At 52.8% G+C, this 17,901-nt stretch overlaps 1 protein-coding gene across 9 annotated transcripts in view; it reads right to left on the reverse strand.

Annotated features, from left to right (window-relative positions):
• The window catches only part of IL1RAP (interleukin 1 receptor accessory protein), a 79,905-nt gene that overhangs the window by 11,747 nt on the left and 50,257 nt on the right, over positions 1 to 17,901 (reverse strand). For all 9 annotated transcript variants that reach the window (XM_088132365.1, XM_088132369.1, XM_088132367.1 and 6 more), the window contains 4 exons: positions 14,684 to 14,813; positions 13,121 to 13,269; positions 10,555 to 10,704; positions 7,851 to 7,994 (listed from right to left, as the gene is read on the reverse strand). In XM_088132365.1, coding sequence (XP_087988491.1) covers positions 7,851 to 7,994; positions 10,555 to 10,704; positions 13,121 to 13,269; positions 14,684 to 14,813 — 573 coding nt within the window. The remainder of the gene's footprint in view (positions 1 to 7,850; positions 7,995 to 10,554; positions 10,705 to 13,120; positions 13,270 to 14,683; positions 14,814 to 17,901) is intronic.

A 17,901-nucleotide genomic window follows, 5' to 3' on the forward strand; every position in this document is an offset into this window, starting at 1 on the left:
CCTACCCTAGGCTAGCCTCACGCCACTCGGATGGCCTCTAGATATGCAGACTTCGGCACCCAGAATGCTCAGCAGCAGCAAAGCTGGCTGGGAATTTTGGGAGTTGGAGTCCACACATCTGCTGGACACCCCAGCTGGGACAGCTGCTTTAAGGAGCTTATTAGCCCCCTTCAGCCCGTGGGAGAGATGTAAAACTCAGGCACCGGCTGCAGTTATAGGGAGACACAGGCAAGGTGTATTCACATGGTAACCCTGATGCGCATAGTTAAGAAATGAACCTAAATCCCACCATGCCCAGCCTCTGGGGTCTCTAGCAGCCAGGCCCAGAGGCAGGTCCCTTGAACTCCTGCTCCCCATCAACTCTATAAAGAGGCAGGCTGACTCGGATGTCAGACATCATGGCTGTCTTCGTGCAAAATGCTAGTCCTGATTCAATAACTAAGCCACATTCTGGGTTCTGCATGATACACAGAACCACACGTGAACGCAATGGGTTGCTCCCAACATAAAAAGACACAAAAATAATTAACTGTGCATGTCGTGCGAATGCAGCCTCTAGTGAAGGATGGTCAAGTGCTTTACAGGCACCCAGCAAATATCTGTGGCTATCTTGACAACAGGTATGAATTATCCCGGATGGTTTTCTGAAATCCCTTATGAACCCTGTCCAGCTGATTGGATTTGGGACCTCCTGTGCAGGTGTGGGCCCTTCCCTCTCCCACCCTGCGTCACATAGGATGTCCCCAAGTCCCAGGAGTCGGGAAGGGGGATCCTGTGCCACGGGCTGCCTTCCCTCCTTGCACCAAGCGCAACTCAGCCATATCCCGATTTAAAGCCAGCCCCGCCCGCCCGCCCTTCCCTGCCTTTCTCTTCACCAACTGCGGTCTAATGGGGTGCATTACAGCGGTGTTCCTCTGTGCCCACCCTCCGCCATAAACCACCTGCTTTGGAAATGTGCAGCAGCCACGCAGAGCCATGGAAATGCACAACTCCAAAGCTCCTCACAGTGGAGAGTCTGGACCTCAGGATGGTTAGAGTCGGGGGTGTCTGCAGGGTGTGGTCAAAAGAGTCACGATGGTGCCCCAATGATGCAATAGCAGCTCTACGTCTTTTTTATCTGTGTCACGGCTGCCATGCACATAAAAAACAGCCAGAGTTTCAGCTGCACTATTGCGGGCACCATCTTGACTGTAGTCCTCCTTGGCATCCAAATTAAATGGAAGCGTGTCTCAGCCACATTAATGGTTCCTCTTTTCCACCGCCGTGGCTCTTTAATGAGAAATAAGGGTGGTCCAAGGGAATTTGGGTGTCATGCCCCCTTCCACAATCCCTGTTGCAAAGCCATGCCTTTTCCTCTCCAAAGCACCACCACGACACAGGGATTTGGGACAGACCTCTGGCCCCCATCTAGAGGAGGAACGGCAAGGATGGATGCCGTGAAAACCGTGAGGGGTGCAGGCTCCCACAGGCTGGAGGGGGCTGCTTGAGGGCCTGCTTTGTGGAAGGGCGCTGGGGGGAGAGGAGGGCCCTCCCACGCCCGGTGCAGACGCGAGCCAAAGCGAGTTGGCCCTACGTGCTGCTGTGCGCCAACTGCAGGCAGGTCAGCTGGGCCTGCCTCCTTCTCCTAAGAGAAATTTGGCAGCTGCGTTTCCACCCTGAATGCAAACGGCGCCGGAAGCTGGGCTGACTGAGCGCAAGGCTGGGGCCGAGGGAGGCAGGCTCTCACAAAGGGAAGCGGGCAAAGCCTGGCACTGATTGATCTTGGTGGCCTCCTGGCTGAGCTTGTCAAAGGGAACCGGGCAGCGTAAGGAAAGGGGGATGCTTCGGTGCTGCAGGAGCGGCGGGGGGATCTCGCTCCTGCTCCCGGCTCATCCAATACGGCTTCATCTTCCACCAGCAACAGACGGAACTGAGAGATCCTATGGGCATTTCGTAAACAGGTTAGCAAACTTCGGCAAGCAAGTGCCGCACAGAGTCCGGCTGGTGCCTAAGGAAAGGAAGGAAGGAAGAAACCTCTTGGCTATCCTGGCGAGGGGCTTTGTGCGGCTAGACTGAGGCTGGGTTCACACCACGCGCTGAAGCAGGGCAGGTCATGTCCCAGCAGATCCACCTGCACAACAACCCCAGCTGGGCTAAGATTCCTCTGTGTTATGATTCTGGGGCTTACCACTGCAGGGCAAACCCAAAGGCCGAGCTAGTCTCGTGTAGCATGCAGAACCCGGAAAATGGGTTACTTGGGTAAAGAGACAAAGCATCTGGAATGCTGGAATGGCCAAGAAGCAGGACTAGCAAGACCCATGCTGGCATTTTTCCTGGAGAAGGTCTTCCAGATCTGTCGAAGGCCCTTGGCAGCACAGGCAGCAGAGGGGCTGGCACCCCAGCCGCTCCCCACAACCGGCAGAGCCAGGGTGCCTTCCCAGGGTTGGACTCCTCACATTCGCTTGCAGGCTGGGCAGGAGCGCTCCTTAGGGCTGCCCCCAACCACCCGCGGGTCCCAGATGGGAGCAAAACCACCAAGGGACCCCAAGACGGTCAGTGCCCGATTTCTTTTTCGCTGCCCAGCATTAAGAAGGGACAGGAAAGGGAGATGGGCTGATAGCTGATGACACCTTTGGGGGATCAGAGACCCTGGATAAAGGGCCGAGGATCCAACCCCAGCAAACCTGGCAAGCCCCAGAGCCACAGCCGGTTCAAGGGAAGGGAACAGACACCCCTTCGCCTGGAGCAGGATCTCAGCCAAGGGAGCCATCCCCACGCCCCCCTCGCCAGGTGGAAAAGCTTTGGGGAGCGGTGGGTGGCTCTTCTGGGGAAGGGGGACAAGCAAGGAGCCAGCAACTGGGTGAAGAAGCTAGGGGTGGAGGGCAGCAAGGCTCTCTGCGGTGGGATGGGCAGAGGGATGGCCTTTGCTCAGGAACACATCCTTCACTGCGGTCCTACCCACTGCAGAACAGCTGGGCTCCAGGGACGAAAGTGGATGCCAAGGCACACCCAAATTATACATCAGCTCCACCAGAAGCAGCACCTGCCCAGAACAGTGAGCAAATTCAAATCCCAGCCAGGGAAAAGACGCCTCCCCACATCCCTTCGCTCAAGGCCTCGACTGCGTCCCCTGCCTCTCTTGCACCAAACACATTTCCATGCAGTCTGTAGATCAGGGTTCCTCAACCTTGGCAACTTTAAGATGGGTGGACTTCAACTCCCAGAATTCCCCAACCAGCAAGGAATTCTGGGAGTTGAAGTCCACCCGTCTTAAAGTGGCCAAGGTTGAAGAACCTTGCTGTAGATTAATTGGCTCTCTGGGTTTGCCACATAATTGGCTGAGTTCATACCACCTGTTTAACCCGGTCAAGTCAAAACCTTGCAGTTGCATGTGCCCGGCATGCTAAGCATGGTTAGTATTAAGCTCGGTTAGAGTTCTTGAGACGCACTGCCCGGGGCCAACCCCGCTTGTTCTGAGAGTTAGGGTTCAGCTGAGCAAGTGAGCCCTGGAAATGAGTTAATTCTGGAATCAGGCGAGTGGGTCGGGTGAACACGGCTGCTGAGCCATGAACTAAGCCAACGGGCTGGTCTACACAACACTCTAAGGCGCAAGTAAACCAAGATTAGTGTGTGGTCTGAAAACAGCCGCAGCAGGTTTAACTAATCCGGTTCAGTGAACTGGGCAAACCCAGCCAAAGGAAGAATCAAGTCAGGGCTCGTGCTCTGGCAGAGAACAAGAGCCTCTGTTGCAGGCAGTCCCGGAACGACTCTGGGCAGGATGAGCATCACAGCCCAAGAAGGACGAAGAGGCCTTCCAGGTGGATAAAACCCACAGGAACGGAGCCCTTGCCAGCAGCCAACCATGCCCCCTTCCTGGGTGTTGGATTCGGCTTGGCTCCATGCCCCTCCTCCTGGCTCCACGCAGGGCTTGCAATTGCAGCAGACCACGTGTGGTGGAGACTTTGGGTGAGCAAGGCTGCTGCCTCCTGGCAGATACACATCAAGGGGCTATTGGCTTTGGGGCCATGAGGCATGTAAATGCAGCCATGGGGTTCTGTCAACCTGGGTTTCGGGTGAAGCCTATGCTGGACACACAATCTCCTTCCAGTGACATTTTGTGTCCTGGTGCATCCTCAACCATGGCAGCTTTGGCAAATCCGTTAGGGGAAAATTGTGGTCAGCTTTCCAAGGTGGGAATGGAATGCAGAGAGCACCAGCAGGGATCTCACGACTGGGATCCTTTGCTGTACATGAGACCTAATCCTTTAGGGAGTGGTTTTGGATTCTTGGGGGGCACTGCCCGTGCACACTCCTTGCTCGGACCTTCCTGTCACAGGGACTTTCCAATCCTGCTTTCCAAGCATCTTCTTGGGGCCTGCAAACGGCTCTCCTATCCAAGGCAGGAAGAGCCGACCTGGAGATCGGACTATCCGTGGCAGAGAAGGAAGCCGAGGGCGAGGAGTTGTGGGAATTGCAGGGCAGGTGACCAACTTAAAGCACGGAAGGGAAGACAGAGCCTGGATAGTTCATGTGCATAAGCTGCGTTCACACAACACGCTTAACCCGTAAATGAACCAAACGGTATGGGTTGGAGACCATGCTACGCTGCAGAAAAACCTAACTAAGGTTAACCCTAGCCAAGCTCAGCATGTCGTGGGAATGCAGCTGCTAGATCTTTCACAAACTGAGTGGCTTGTGTGAATGCCACCTCCCTAATCAAAGCACCTTTCTCCAGATGGGTGGCATTCAGGAGCACGGACAATAATGCCACACCGCTTCAAGCCAGCATGATCCAGGATACCGGGAGCCCTTTTCTGACCCCTCAGCTTGGAATACCAGCATTTCACGTGGCAGGTGTCAGCTACTCCACATCCCCAGAGAGAAAAGCCTCCAAGCAAAATCACACCAATGACTGATGTAACTGGTGCAAGCCTTGACAAACGCCACGCTTCACAGAATTCAGGCAGAAGTGGACTGAGGAATGGTCTGGAGGACCTGGGATGGGCGGCTGCATAACAGGAGCTCAGAGGTGGGGCCATTTAAACACTCCATGCTATGTACCAGGTGCCAAACGTGCTTGCTGATGCAGAAAGCAAGCAGAGAAAGAGACCCTCAGCTCTTGGGGGTTCCTGCAAAAGGCCAAGAGTGGAAAGCAGGAGAATGGAAAGAGTAGAGAGCAGAAGAGTGGACAGCAGGAGAAGGGGAAGCAGGAGAGGACAGGGGAGCACTTTTCAGGACAGGGTTGTTCTGGCTGCAAGTTAGAAAGTCCTGCAAACAAAGAGGTCCCATTTTTTCCAGAGATGCTTCTGGGCACAAACAACTGAAGGTGTGTCAAAACTAGAACAACATGTGGGGCATTAAAGAAAATGAAACTTGAGTGCAGCTCCAGAACACAAGCCCTTTGCCAATAGCCTCTCCGAGAATCTGAGAATGGGTCCAAAAGCACTTTGGTGAAACCCCCCTGCCCCTGGGCATGCAAACAACCCCTGGAACTCCTCCAAAGACCAGACGTGTATCTGGCCTGTGGACATGCGTCCAGATCACTGTCTCCCCTTCTTCAAGAATAGTCCAAGGCCAGGAAAACTAAAAAAGCTCTTTTCGCTCATTGGAAGTTTGGACTGGACTTCCCTGAACCTTTCAAGGTGGGACTGAGAGAAATGATGAAGGAAGGAACCAGGCCAGGATAGCACTGGAAGGGAGTCTTGAGGCTGTGAAGTCCAGCCACCTGCTCAGTGCAGGAATCCAAGTTCAAATATTCTAGACAGATGGCTGTCCAGCAACTGTAGAAGCCAATGAAGAGGAGCCCACCCCTCCCTGGGTCTTCAGTCCCACCTTGAAGTTCTTTCTAAAATTCCATCAGGATCTGCCCTCCTGTAGCTTAAACCCATTGTTCAGAGATCTGCACTTGGGAACACGAGAACAGCTCTTGGCCATCTTCTGCATGGCCTCCTGTCCAACACTGGGAAAAGGCCTTCCTATCCCATTTATCTCCTCCAGCTGATCCTGCCCGGTTCCTCCCATTACAGCTTCTGGGCTCCTGGTCTGTCTTGCTGCCCTTCTCTGAACCTTTCCCATCTTAAAATGCAGGACAAAGGACACGAGGAGGTCAGAATGTGCCAGTGCCACAGTCCTACCGACCTACCACGTTAGCTCCTCTCCCTTCCACGAAGCAGCTTCTCTCAGCCCCACCACCAAATGTGCGGAGCAGAAGACAGCTGTGTGGCCCTGGCCCTCATCCCTTCCACAAGTGACCTCCTCTCCGTGCTGACTTCTTTGTCCCCGATATGCCGCCCTGTGACTTCAGGAGTATTCACAGGGGAGGTCAAAAAAGTCAAGGTGGTGTCTCTTTTACACATGTGAAAAGGGGTGGGGCTTTGATCGTGTGGTTGCATCCTGATTTTTTTGACCCCTCCTATATGGACTCGCTTAAGGATTATCAAGCTTGCGTAACTTGCTAAAAGATTATCAGAATCTGCAGTCATGTAAACATTGGCAGGAGAACCAGGCTGCTGGGTTTCTCCCCTTTCCCCAACATGACTCCTGTCCAGATGTGCTGGGTGCTAACACTGGCATCTCCAGTCCAACAGCCAACTGTTTGCCTCTGCTGCTGAGAACCATGGGAGTTGGTGTCCCAATGGAATCCTTCTCTAGAACTCCATATCTGCCGTGTGCTCTTAACCTGGGCTGTCTTTAGACACAGAGCTGAAGAAACATTGCTTCAAGATTGGCAGTTCTATCTCTGACTTTAGTGTACCCCTGGAACCCCTCTGGGCCTAGACCTTGGAGAAACAAACCCCAACTCAGAAAATCTGAACATCTGGAACCAAACGGGTCTCCTGTTACCTTCGGCCCCATAATTTCCCTGCAGCATAAGCTGGAAAAAATATGTTGAGCATTTAAACCAAGGTCACTCCACAAGGAAATTGCTATAATAGTCCCCAGGTTTAAGAATGCCCGGTTTAAGGACGGCCCATAGTTAAAAACGGAGCCTACTGTAGCAGAATTCAAGTTAAATACACAATGGTTCAAGTTCATGACAATACTACTTATACAGTACTATACAATCATACTGCTTTGACTTACATACAAATTCGACTTAAGGACAGACCTTGGGAATGGAACTCGGTCTTAAACTGGGGACTCCCTGTACTTTAAGCTAGCATTTCTCAACCTCAGGAACTTTAAGATGGGTGGACTTCAACTCCCAGAATTCCCCAGCCAGCAATGCTGGCTGGGGAATTCTGGGAATTGAAGTCCACCCATCTTAAAGTTCCTGAGGTTGAGAAACACTGCTTTAAGCCAAAGGTGGGCAGCCTTTGGCATCTGTGGCTGGCCAGGAATGGTTTGGACACAAAAGAAGAATTGGCAATAATGCAAAATGAGCATCAACTGAGGTTCCCGTTTTCCCCTTGGAAAGCAGGTTGGATTCCCTTTTTCAAAACTGCCATGCCGTTTTTAGGGTTTAGGTCACAGCTTCCCTGGGCTCCTTATCCCCCCAAGGAGGCCCGTGGTTTGCACAGGGCCCTGAGTCGCCCACCCCGCTCTCCCTCTTGGCCTACGCTATCTTTGCAGAAGCTCCTTGTGAGCATCCTCAGCTCTTCCCCCAGGGAAGGAAGCCTAACGCGATCAAAAGCCGCTCTGTTGGGAAAAGAGCAACATCTGGCATTTCAAAAGCCGCAGGCAGCGACGTTCCAATCCAACGCGCCCGCGGAGCCCACAACTTCCCTTCTGGGGGGAGCCGCGCCAGGGCCCTTCTCTTGCCCCATCGGCTGGAGCTGCGCAGGCACCCGGGGCGCAGGAGGGAGCAACAAAGAGGGAGGCAGCCCGGCCCCCCATGGAGAGCCAAGAGGCACCCTGTTTGGGATACTCACTTCCCCCGGGGAGACTGTCTCGGTCAAAAATGCACAGCTTGTAGCCGTACTCGTTCTCCAGGACGCCCCGAAGGGTCAGCAGCACGAAGTCCTCCTCCTCCGTGTTCCTCGCGTAGGAGACGTAGATGTCGTACTCCTTCCCGTCTGATGGCCGCAGGGAGAGAGAGAAGCAGAAGGAATTAGGGGTGCCGAAAGAATTAGGGGCCTTTGGACCTCGCTTGTCCGCTCCCTAAGTCTGCATCGCTGGGGCTGCAGATGCAGCGCTGCAGAGCCCTGGAGGGATGCCAGAGCAAAACGCAAGGGGCCCGAAAGAAACTCAAGCCAGAAAAAGCTGCCTTCCTTTTAAAAGGAGACCGGGGAGCACTTGGTAACTCCTACTTTTTAATATCTCCATAGGCATTAATGAATATATTTTGTTAATGTATCTATTGCCTCGTGCATTGTAGAATTTAATGCTGGCAGCAGCTGGCCGATCCTGAAACGGCCGAGCATCCGTTAATAAGCGGATGGGGAACCACCAGTAAATCCCACCGCTATGAACTAGACTGGGAAGTAAAACCGAAAAAACAAAGAACCACATCCTGGAACAAAGCATTTCTGTATCATCGCCAAGAAAACAGCATGATCTCTCCATGAAGTTTCTGGTTCACGTCAAATGAAATCTCGACGTGCAGCCTTCAGGGAGAAGTTAAGAAGGCGCATTATTAAAGCAGACAGAGATGTGCGATAATCCGCTGAAGCGGCCACGGCCAATTTGCATGACAATTAAAATGCAATAACCATAGCTGGACAAAGGGCACCAGCAGCAACTCAGCAAACCTCATGCCCAATTGTTGGATGTGCTCTGTGTGCTGGCGTGGACGGAGCCTTAAGCCAGAATCCCGCAGGAGGGGCCCGATTCTTAACCCCCCCCCATTGCAGGTGGGTTGGGGGAGAGGAGAACCCCAAGTAAAGCTCAGCCAGGGCGTTCAGGGCAGAGGTGAAGCTGGCTTCATTTCAAGCTAAGCAAAGGAGGAGCTGGACAGGCCAAATTCCTCTCTCCTCTCCCAGCAGAGACCAGCCAGGGGCCTCCACGAAGACCACCGTCTTGGGGCTTGGGCACCAGTCGCTTGCATAAAATGAACACCAAACAGCTGGCTTAAGACGCTGGGTCCCCTCCCTTTCTGCCACCCCCCAGGAAAAAACTTCACTCTTTCTGTAAGTACTGTGTGCACCCTTGCCAAAAGCAAGCAGAATAATTTTAAGAGCCCTCCATGCCATGGAAAAAATGCCCCTTGGTGTAGAAGATGGGGCTAGGACCCAAAAGGAAAGGAATTGTCTCTAGAGCAGTGTCTCTCAACCTCGGCAACTTTAAGACGCGTGGACTTCAACTCCCAGAATCCCCCAGCCCGGCAAAGCATGCAAATTACATTATCAGATGTGTTTTGACTCCCCTTCCAGATGCATGTTTGGAAGATGGCTGGCCAGAGGTGTTTCTAGAGGTCTTCTTCCTCATGCCCTCCTGCACCTTAAGGAACCATCTTCATTTTCAAAGGCCAGGAACAGGCCACAAATGAAATCCCACAAAGGCAACAGCCGGAAGCAGAGAGAAATGCCGTCCGCCGCACATGTATCTTGATACCCAAAGACGTCTGGCTTCAGGAGGGCTCCTAACTCCAGAGCAGTGTTTCTCAACGTTGGCACCTTTAAGATGTGAGGACTTCAACTCCCAGAATTCCCCAGCCAGCATTGCTGGCTGGGGAATTCTGGGAGTTGAAGTCCTCACATCTTAAAGGTGCCAAGGTTAAGAAACACTGCTCTAAAGGGAGTCAAACAAATCATTCAGACACACAAAACATTTGCGATCCCCCAATCAAACTGATTAGGGGCAGGCTGAGATAAAAAAAGAAAGGATTTCATCATGCGTTGTCTTGGGCAAGAAAAGGACCTGCTCCCTGCCGGAGTCTCTCTTGGGCTGGCCTGCCGAAAGCGGCCACTCCAGTCCACCCAGCCTGGCGAAAACGCTTTGGAAGAAGAGCCAAGGGCCACCTCGGCACTCAGACGCAGTTGCACAACAAGAAGCTTTGCTGGCTGGGGAATTCTGGGAGTTGAAGTCCACCCATCTTCAAGTTGCCAAGGTTGAGAAACGCTGCTGTAGAGGTTAGAAGAGAGGCAGTCCCAGAATGGGGAAAGGAAATGGGGGCAGAGGTTCAGGGCCCAAAGCGCTTGAAGGGAAGGGAAGGGAAGGGAAGGGAAGGGAAGGGAAGGGAAGGGAAGGGAAGGGAAGGGAAGGGAAGGGAAGGGAAGGGAAGGGAAGGGAAGGGAAGGGAAGGGAAGGGAAATGTGGAGGGTGGGAGGCAGTGCATTCTAGAGAAAGGGGGAGAGGGAAAAGGTAGGAGGCATGAAAGAGAAGAAATTGCCAAGAGGAGGAGGAGGCGCGGGGGTGGTGGTGACGGTGGCAGAGAAGACGCAATGCCAAGCACATGGATACCAGACTGAAGAGCTGGGAAAAGCAAAGCCTCCATGTGGAGACAGGGAAGCTGCCTGGGGGCACAGCAGCGGGCACAGCAAAGGCAGGGAAAGCAAAGCAAGGCACAGCTTGAAGACCCCAGAGAGCAAGAAGGCCGCAGTCCAACCAGAAACCCCTGCGGTGGAGAATCAGCCTCAGCGGCTCTGGAGGCCAAGGGCCAACGGTGCAGAAGGCCAACGGGTGAATCTCCCTTACCAAGGATGGTTTCGTCGGTCCCAAAATGAGTGCGGTAGAAGAGGACCAGTTCCAGCCAGTAGACGTGGTAAACGACCGTCAGGATGACCACAAGCATCACGGTTGCCCCCAAGCCACAAGCGAGCTCCACGGTGTATCTCGTAACTGGGGCTGAAGGGAGGCAGCACAAAAGGAGAAGAAGAAGAAGAAGAAGAAAAATGGGATTCTTTTTTTCAGGACAGGAAAAAAAGGGGGGGATTCTCTTTCTTTCATAGCAAAGGCAAAACACTGAGGATGGCAGTTTCTGGATGTTCAGAGGCATCCCGGCTATATCGTGACTTTTAAAACAAGAAATAATTCCCCTGGAGGAAGAGCTCTCCCCAAAGTCATGAGGTGGACATGGATGGTTGGGGAGAAACGGGGACACCTGAGAGGTGCACGGTCACCTGGATGGAACACCTGCAAGAAAGGGCTTCCTGCTTCTGATTCCAGGCATTCCCCATCAGTTTCAGGGCTGGGACAAATAAGGAGTACAAATCATCCAGGACTGCCCCCAAAGCCCACCCCATTCTTGCTTGGGTGGCACTACATGCCAATGTGATTATTGTTATGATGGGAGAGCCAATCTGGAAGCTGGCTCTAGCACATGTGTTCTCCATGGACATTCCCTGGCTACTTCCAAGGTCAGAACTGGTGTCTCTGGTCACTGATGGCCAACACTGCCGTTCCCTCACAGCATTTCCCCTTCCCCCTGGGCCCCACCACGTGTCTTGTCTGTCAGCTAAGCTAATTCTGAACACCAGTGTAGTGCTCTCCAGACCTGAGTTCAGAAAGAGCTGGACAGACAGGTGCTGAAGAACAGGTAGCAAGAAGCATCAAGAGAGCTTCTCCATTTCACCCAGCACCCTGTTTAATGTCTGCTACCAGTTATTTGGGCACTGGACAGGTAGCTAAACCCACCATCTAAGCATTGCCTAAACTCCTTCCCAAAAAACCAAGAAGAGTGACCGGTGATACTTGATGGGAGGGAAGCAAAGCCTGAAGACTCCAGAATATGTTCCTGAACCTGGCCCACAATACAGATGGTACCATTTGTACTTTATGCCAGCTCGAACCCCTGAGGAAAGCCCCTTGATGTAGCTGCCAGGAAGGATTCAGAGATAGAGAAGTGGGGAAGGTGAGCTCCATCCAGCCATGGATTCTCCCTTCCATCCCAGGATCCCAGCTCCCGAGGGAGCTTCTGGCTCTGCGTCCAGCATGGCTCAGCTTCAGTTCAGCTTCTCGAGTTTAAGAAGCAGCAGAGGGCAGCAAGTGATGGGGAAGAAGTCAGAGACATTTGGACAAGATGGATGCCCTGAGGCCCAGAGGAGGGCTTTTAATAACTTTGCCCCTGCTCAGCCTCTGACGCTCCCTGCCAGAACCAGAGGTTTCTGAGGACATCCGCTGCAGATGCTGATTATACCCAACCAAGAGTTCCGGCCTCGTGAAGGACTTAACATCTCACAGCTTCCACTGTCTCTTCAAGCCAAGGGGTTGAGCTGCAGAAGAGCCCAAAACGTGAAAAATCAAGGGAAGCACCCACCTGTTTGTGCCACCATTTAGTGACAACCATCTGGCTGGGGAGGAGGGGCACAGTAAACAGGCTAAGCTGGGATGCAGATCATGCATCCGAAAGAAGACAGTGACCAACCACTTCGGTATTACTGTGAAGTGCCTGGACAGTCATCATGAGTCGAGCTAGAGTCCAAGGAGAATTCAGCTTTTCAACCGCTGCCCAAAGTTTAGCTTTAGGGCAAGATGGAAATGCTCCCCAAAGAGATTAATCAACAAGTGGCTTCAAAGGACTTGAGGGCTAGAGAGGGGCCCGTTCCCTAAAAACTAAATGGAGCTCAGCATCCAGGGACAGGTTCTCTGGTCTGGCGCCTAGCAGGCCACCTGTTTCTCGTTAGGTTAAGCAAGGTTGTGGTCAAGCAAGCAAACAAAACCTGGCATTTCCACTGATTTATTTCTAAAATTTCCAGACTTCCCAGCAGTATTCCCTGGGCAGCGCACAAATCCATTAAAAACAGACCATCTAAAATAAACCAGTATGAAACAATAAATCAACAACGTTCTGGGGAGAACAACCCAGCTGCAATCAACCTCAGTGTAAATGCGCCCCAGGAATTCTTGTATCAGTTCTACCTACGCTGGCAGCCAAAAGAGGTTCTGATGCAGAAACAACGTCCCCCAACTGGTGCCGTCCAGATACGTTGGCTCTGGGCTCTCATAATTCGTAGACAACGTGAAGTGGAAGCCCAACACATCTGAAGGCACTGACTCAGGAGAGGCTAAGCGGAAACCACTCCACAGAGGCAAACCCTGGCTTTACTTAAGTCTGAACTCGGCTCCTTCCCCCTCTTCCTCTCTGGAGAGACCTTTCTGCTGGAGAAAGCAAGAGAACAAGCTTCCTCCCATGGTGGACCTTTGCAGCAGACACCGGCAGCGCAGAAGTCGCAAAAACAGAGAGAATAAAAACCCCCGACTCCTTCCCTGCCTGGATCCCAGAGTTTCCAGAAAGGCCGGTGGTTGCACTCGGCTTCCTTACGTTTCATCCGCACGATGGCCTGGACCTGAACAGTGCCTTTGTTGTTCTGGGCAAAGCAAGTGTAATTTTTTTTCAAATCCTTCTCCGTCACGCGGGGCACAACCAGAATCTTTTTGATTGTCGTGCCTCCGATCGCCAAGGGGATTTCCCTAGAAAAGGCCAAGAAGAGAAAGAAAACAGAAATAGAAGCTTGGTCCACCAGCAAAAAATGTGTGCGTTCCTAGTGGAAACACTTCCTGGTGCCCAGGTGAGCCTCAGGATGTACAGCTCTTTGGGAAGTCTCAGAGTTGCATTCCCAACGCATCAGGAAAGACCCCGGTTGAGAAAGGCTGGCCGGTGCGTGTGGCTCACTGCAGCTGCCCACCCTGAAAACGTGCCTTGCTCTAGCTGGGCCTGTCTTTGGAACGCCGGCTAAACTATAACGTTGGTCACTAAACGGACATAAGGCCCCTGGAGCTTCTCGTGTTCAAGAGCCACTGGCTGAGTTGAATGCAGAGCAAAAAATGTAGATCCAGATGCATGCCCTACATGCCACTTTTCCCTGCAGCTGCGTTCACACAGTGCAGTCCCCCAAGTCTGCTAAAGACCCCGGGGTCACATGTCAACAAACCTGGATCGGCTTATGGCTTTGCATGCTGCGTGAACCCAGCAACTCAGGCACCAGGTTAGGTGCGCGATGCAAATTAAATGAGTGAGAAAGGGGCGTCTATCTTCCAATACACAATCCCTGCAGCTGTGAGCTGTTTTTGACCGACAATAGGAGCCAGCTTGATCCCAGTTCTCCTAGGTTCTTTCAAGCTTACCCCAAATCAGCGGGCTCTGTTCTGCCTGGCTGTCAGGCACCTTCCTCACCCTGGCCTCCTGGAGAGGCCTTGCATTGCTCTGTGGCTCCCAGCACCCTCAGCCAGAGCACACACTTGAGCCCAGATGTTGCAGGCTCCAGCAGAGGCCAGAGGTGCTCTGCACAGCATCCCTCAGCCTGAAGGAAAAGCCAACCCAGAGCTTGCTGGCAATTCCTGGGCTGGAAGTGAACGAGCTGACCTTCTTCCTCTAGGAGCTGGCCTGGGGCTGTGCTGGGAGCAGAGGCAAGGGGATTGCTCTATCCACCCCTCCTCCTTCGCCTGGAGCCAACTGCTCCTCACCAGGGGTGCCAAAAGACACCTCTTGTTTCATCTCCTTTGGGCATCGGGAATGTCAACTCGGGTTAAAGCCTCACCCCGCACTACAGGCCAGGGTACAGGGCATAGTTTAGGAGTGTGCAATTTGGGATCGGGCTGAAAGCCTGGAGTCTGCCACCCAAACGCCTTTAAAACTTTTATATGCTCCATGCCTTTCTTCAGGGTTTTCTGTACAACAATGACCCTGTGAGGTAGGCTGGGCTGGAAAAGAGAGACTGGGGGAACATGAGGGTCTTGCACCTTTGGAGGAGGAACCCTGACTCCCTCCCCAAGCAGCACACTCCATCTACCCATTTTTGGCTGCACTTTTCCCATCCACCATTGAGAACCTGGATGAAGCCATGATGTTCCCCTTTTAGCCAACAGGACAGTCCTTGACTCTTACTCATGGGATATGTTGAACTTGAGGTCAGTGATGTCATCCGTGGGTTTTCCATCAATGACCCACCAGACGTCCTGGGGAGAGTCTTTCAGGAATGTAAAAGAGACCTCGCAAAGAAGAAGCAGTTCTTGTCCTAGCATGGGAAACAGCAGGAAGGTTATTACTCACAGTGTCCACATGGAATAAGAACCAAGTGCTGAAAGATGCCCTCTTAGACCAGTCTGGCATCTCCAAGGGTGTTGGGACTGCCCCATCCATCATCCCCGTCTAGCATGTTGCAATTCCCAACCCAGGCATCCAGCTTCAGAAGCTCCTGTGGATGAAGGTCTTCTTCTAAACATCACCTTTCGGGCAAGCAGAAGCTGCATTCCTACACCACCACTCCCAAACAGACTCTCAGCAGGACTGTCGTGGGAGCAGGGTTTCCCTGCAGCACACGAGTGGTTCTGATCATGGAAACAGGGTCTTTGGGCCAGGTGGGCATCTGCAGAGGGCAGAACGAGCCAGCCTGGTGCTGAAGCAGTATTTTCCCGAGAACCTCTTCCTACTAACATTGACGCTCGGAGGAAAATGCTATGTGGTTATACCCTGTACAGGATTTTGCTGAATGGGAAGGTGAAGTGCTTGAGCTACAGGAAAAAATTATAACGGCACAGCATAAGAAGGGTTTACGAAATTGTAACTTGGGGTTTGGGGCTGCATTTGTCTGCCTGGCTATTTATTACGGTCGTGTACATGCACATTCCAAAATTATGCTCTGTTCTGAAAGAGAAGCTACAATCTGCCTCGGCTATGAGTCCCACAAATGATGTTATCTTTATAGCTTCACATGGGATAATTTAAGGGTAACACCTGGAGGATTTCCCTGGCTTCATTTCCTCTACCAGCCAGTATTGCAAGCCGGCAAGAGAAATCACCCCTAGTCATGGTCCTTAAAGGATGGTGGGACAGGACTGGATCCATACGACCAGGGACTGGGGATGGAGACCTCAGCCACTTTCACGTTTCTGGAGTAGTGTTTCTCACTCTTAGCAGCTTTAAGATATATGGACTTAAAGATGGTGGCTGGGGGAATTCTGGGAGTTGAAGTCCACCCATCTTCACGTTGCCAAGGTTGAGAAACACTGTTCCCAAAGTAACCAGCTGACAGGACCTTCACCCCACTGACCTGTCGGCCGGGTTAATTTTGGACATGGGTCTACCACAGAAGGCTGGTAGATGGTATTCAGAAATAGGTCAAGTGACAAGTCATAGATACAATGGAGGGATTGTGAGGAGCATCAGTGACCTGCTCCTCACAATATTTATTTATTTATTTTATTTATTTAACTTGTCCCCGCCCATCTCCCCACAATGGGGGACTCTGGGCGGCTTACAACACACTAAAAACATAAATACAATTAAAAGTTATAAAAACCAAGCATTAAAAAATAAAAAAGCTAAAAAATCCAAGAGGCCGATGGGGGCCATACCAGGCCGCTAAGGGGCCAGCCAACCCCATTTCTGATATCCTCCCTCCCCGCCCCAGGCCAGATGGCAGAGCCAGGCCTTCAAATCCGTCCGAAAGGCCTGGGGTGAGGGGGCCTGTCTCACCTCCGGGGGCAGGATGTTCCAGAGGGCGGGGGCCACCGCAGAGAAGGCCCGCCTTCTGGATCCCGCTAAACGAAGTTCTTTTACCGCGGGGATCCGAAGCATGCTCTCTCTGTGAGTTCGGGTGGGACGGGTTGAGATCGTGGGGGCAAGGCAGTCCTTCAGGTAGCCTGGCCCCATGCCATGTAGGGCTTTAAAGGTGATAACCAACACCTAGAATTGGACCCGGAAGCAAACTGGCACCCAATGCAGCTCGCGGAGCAGAGGCGTTACATGGGCCCTCCTTGGGGCTCCAACAATAGCTTGCGCGGCCACATTCTGGACCAGCTGTAGCTTCCGGATACTCTTCAAGGGTAGCCCCATATAGAGCGCCTTGCAGTAGTCTATCTGGGAGATAACAAGGGCATGAGTGACTGTTTGAAGGGCATCCCGATCCAGGAAAGGGCGTAACTGATGCACAACCCAAAGTTGTGCAAAGGCCCTCCTTGCCACGGCTGCCACCTGCTCTTCAAGCAGGAGCCGTAAGTCTAGGAGGTCCCCCCAGATTACGCACTGGGTCTGTCTGGGGCAGTGCCACCCCATCCAGCACCAAAGATGATAACGTCCTGGATACAGAGGAGCCATAACCCACAGCCACTCCGTTTTACCAGGGTTCAGCTGGAGCCTGTTGTTCCCCATCCAGACCCTCACAGCCTCCAGGCACCGCGAAAGGGCGGCCACAGCATCACTTACTTCACCAGGGATGGAGATGTATAGCTGCGTATCATCAGCATACTGATGATACCTCACCCCATGATGACGGATGATCTCGCCCAGCGGCTTCATATAGATGTTGAAAAGGAACGGAGAGAGAACCGAACCCTGAGGCACCCCACAAAGGAGGGGCCGAGGATGGGACCTCTCGCCCCCCATCACCACCGATTGGGATTGGCCCTGGAGAAAGGAGGTGAACCAGCACAATACCATGCCGTCCACCCTCAATTCCCTGAGTCGTCCCAACAGGATACCGTGGTCGACGGTATCGAATGCCGCTGAGAGATCAAGGAGAGCAGGGATGGCCGCACTTCCACCATCCTGCTCCCGCCAGAGGTCATCCATAAGTGCGACCAATGCCGTTTCCATTCCATAACCGGGCCTGAAAACTGACTGGAAGGGGTCCAGATAATCCGTTTCCTCCAGAACCCTTTGGAGCTGTGAAGCCACCACTTCCTCAACCACCTTCCCCAAAAAGGGGAGGTGGGAGACTGGACGAAAGTTGTCCAGTATGGTAGGATCCAGGGAGGGTTTCTTGAGGAGGGGGTGCACCAACACCTCCTTGAAGGCGGCCGGAAACACTCCCTCCTGCAAGGATGTAGTCACCATCGCCTGGATCCAACCACATGTCACCTGCCGAGCTGCTTTCACCAGCCAGGAGGGGCATGGGTCCAGATGGCAAGTGGTGGCCCTCACAGACTGAAGGATCCTGTCCACTTCCTCAGGAACAACAGGATCAAACCGTTCCCAGCTAACTAGGCAAGGACGATCCCCTGATATCTCCCCAGACCCTGCACCACGCTCGGAGTCCAACTTGGAATGAATCCGAGTGATTTTATCCTGCAGGTGCTCTGCAAATTCCTCCGTGCGGCCCTGCA

This window comes from Python bivittatus, unplaced genomic scaffold (genome assembly GCF_059951505.1).
Source record: "Python bivittatus isolate LINGU-HERP-01145 unplaced genomic scaffold, Pbiv_v1 ctg000980_np1212, whole genome shotgun sequence".
In the NCBI taxonomy this organism is placed as follows: Eukaryota; Metazoa; Chordata; class Lepidosauria; order Squamata; family Pythonidae; genus Python; species Python bivittatus.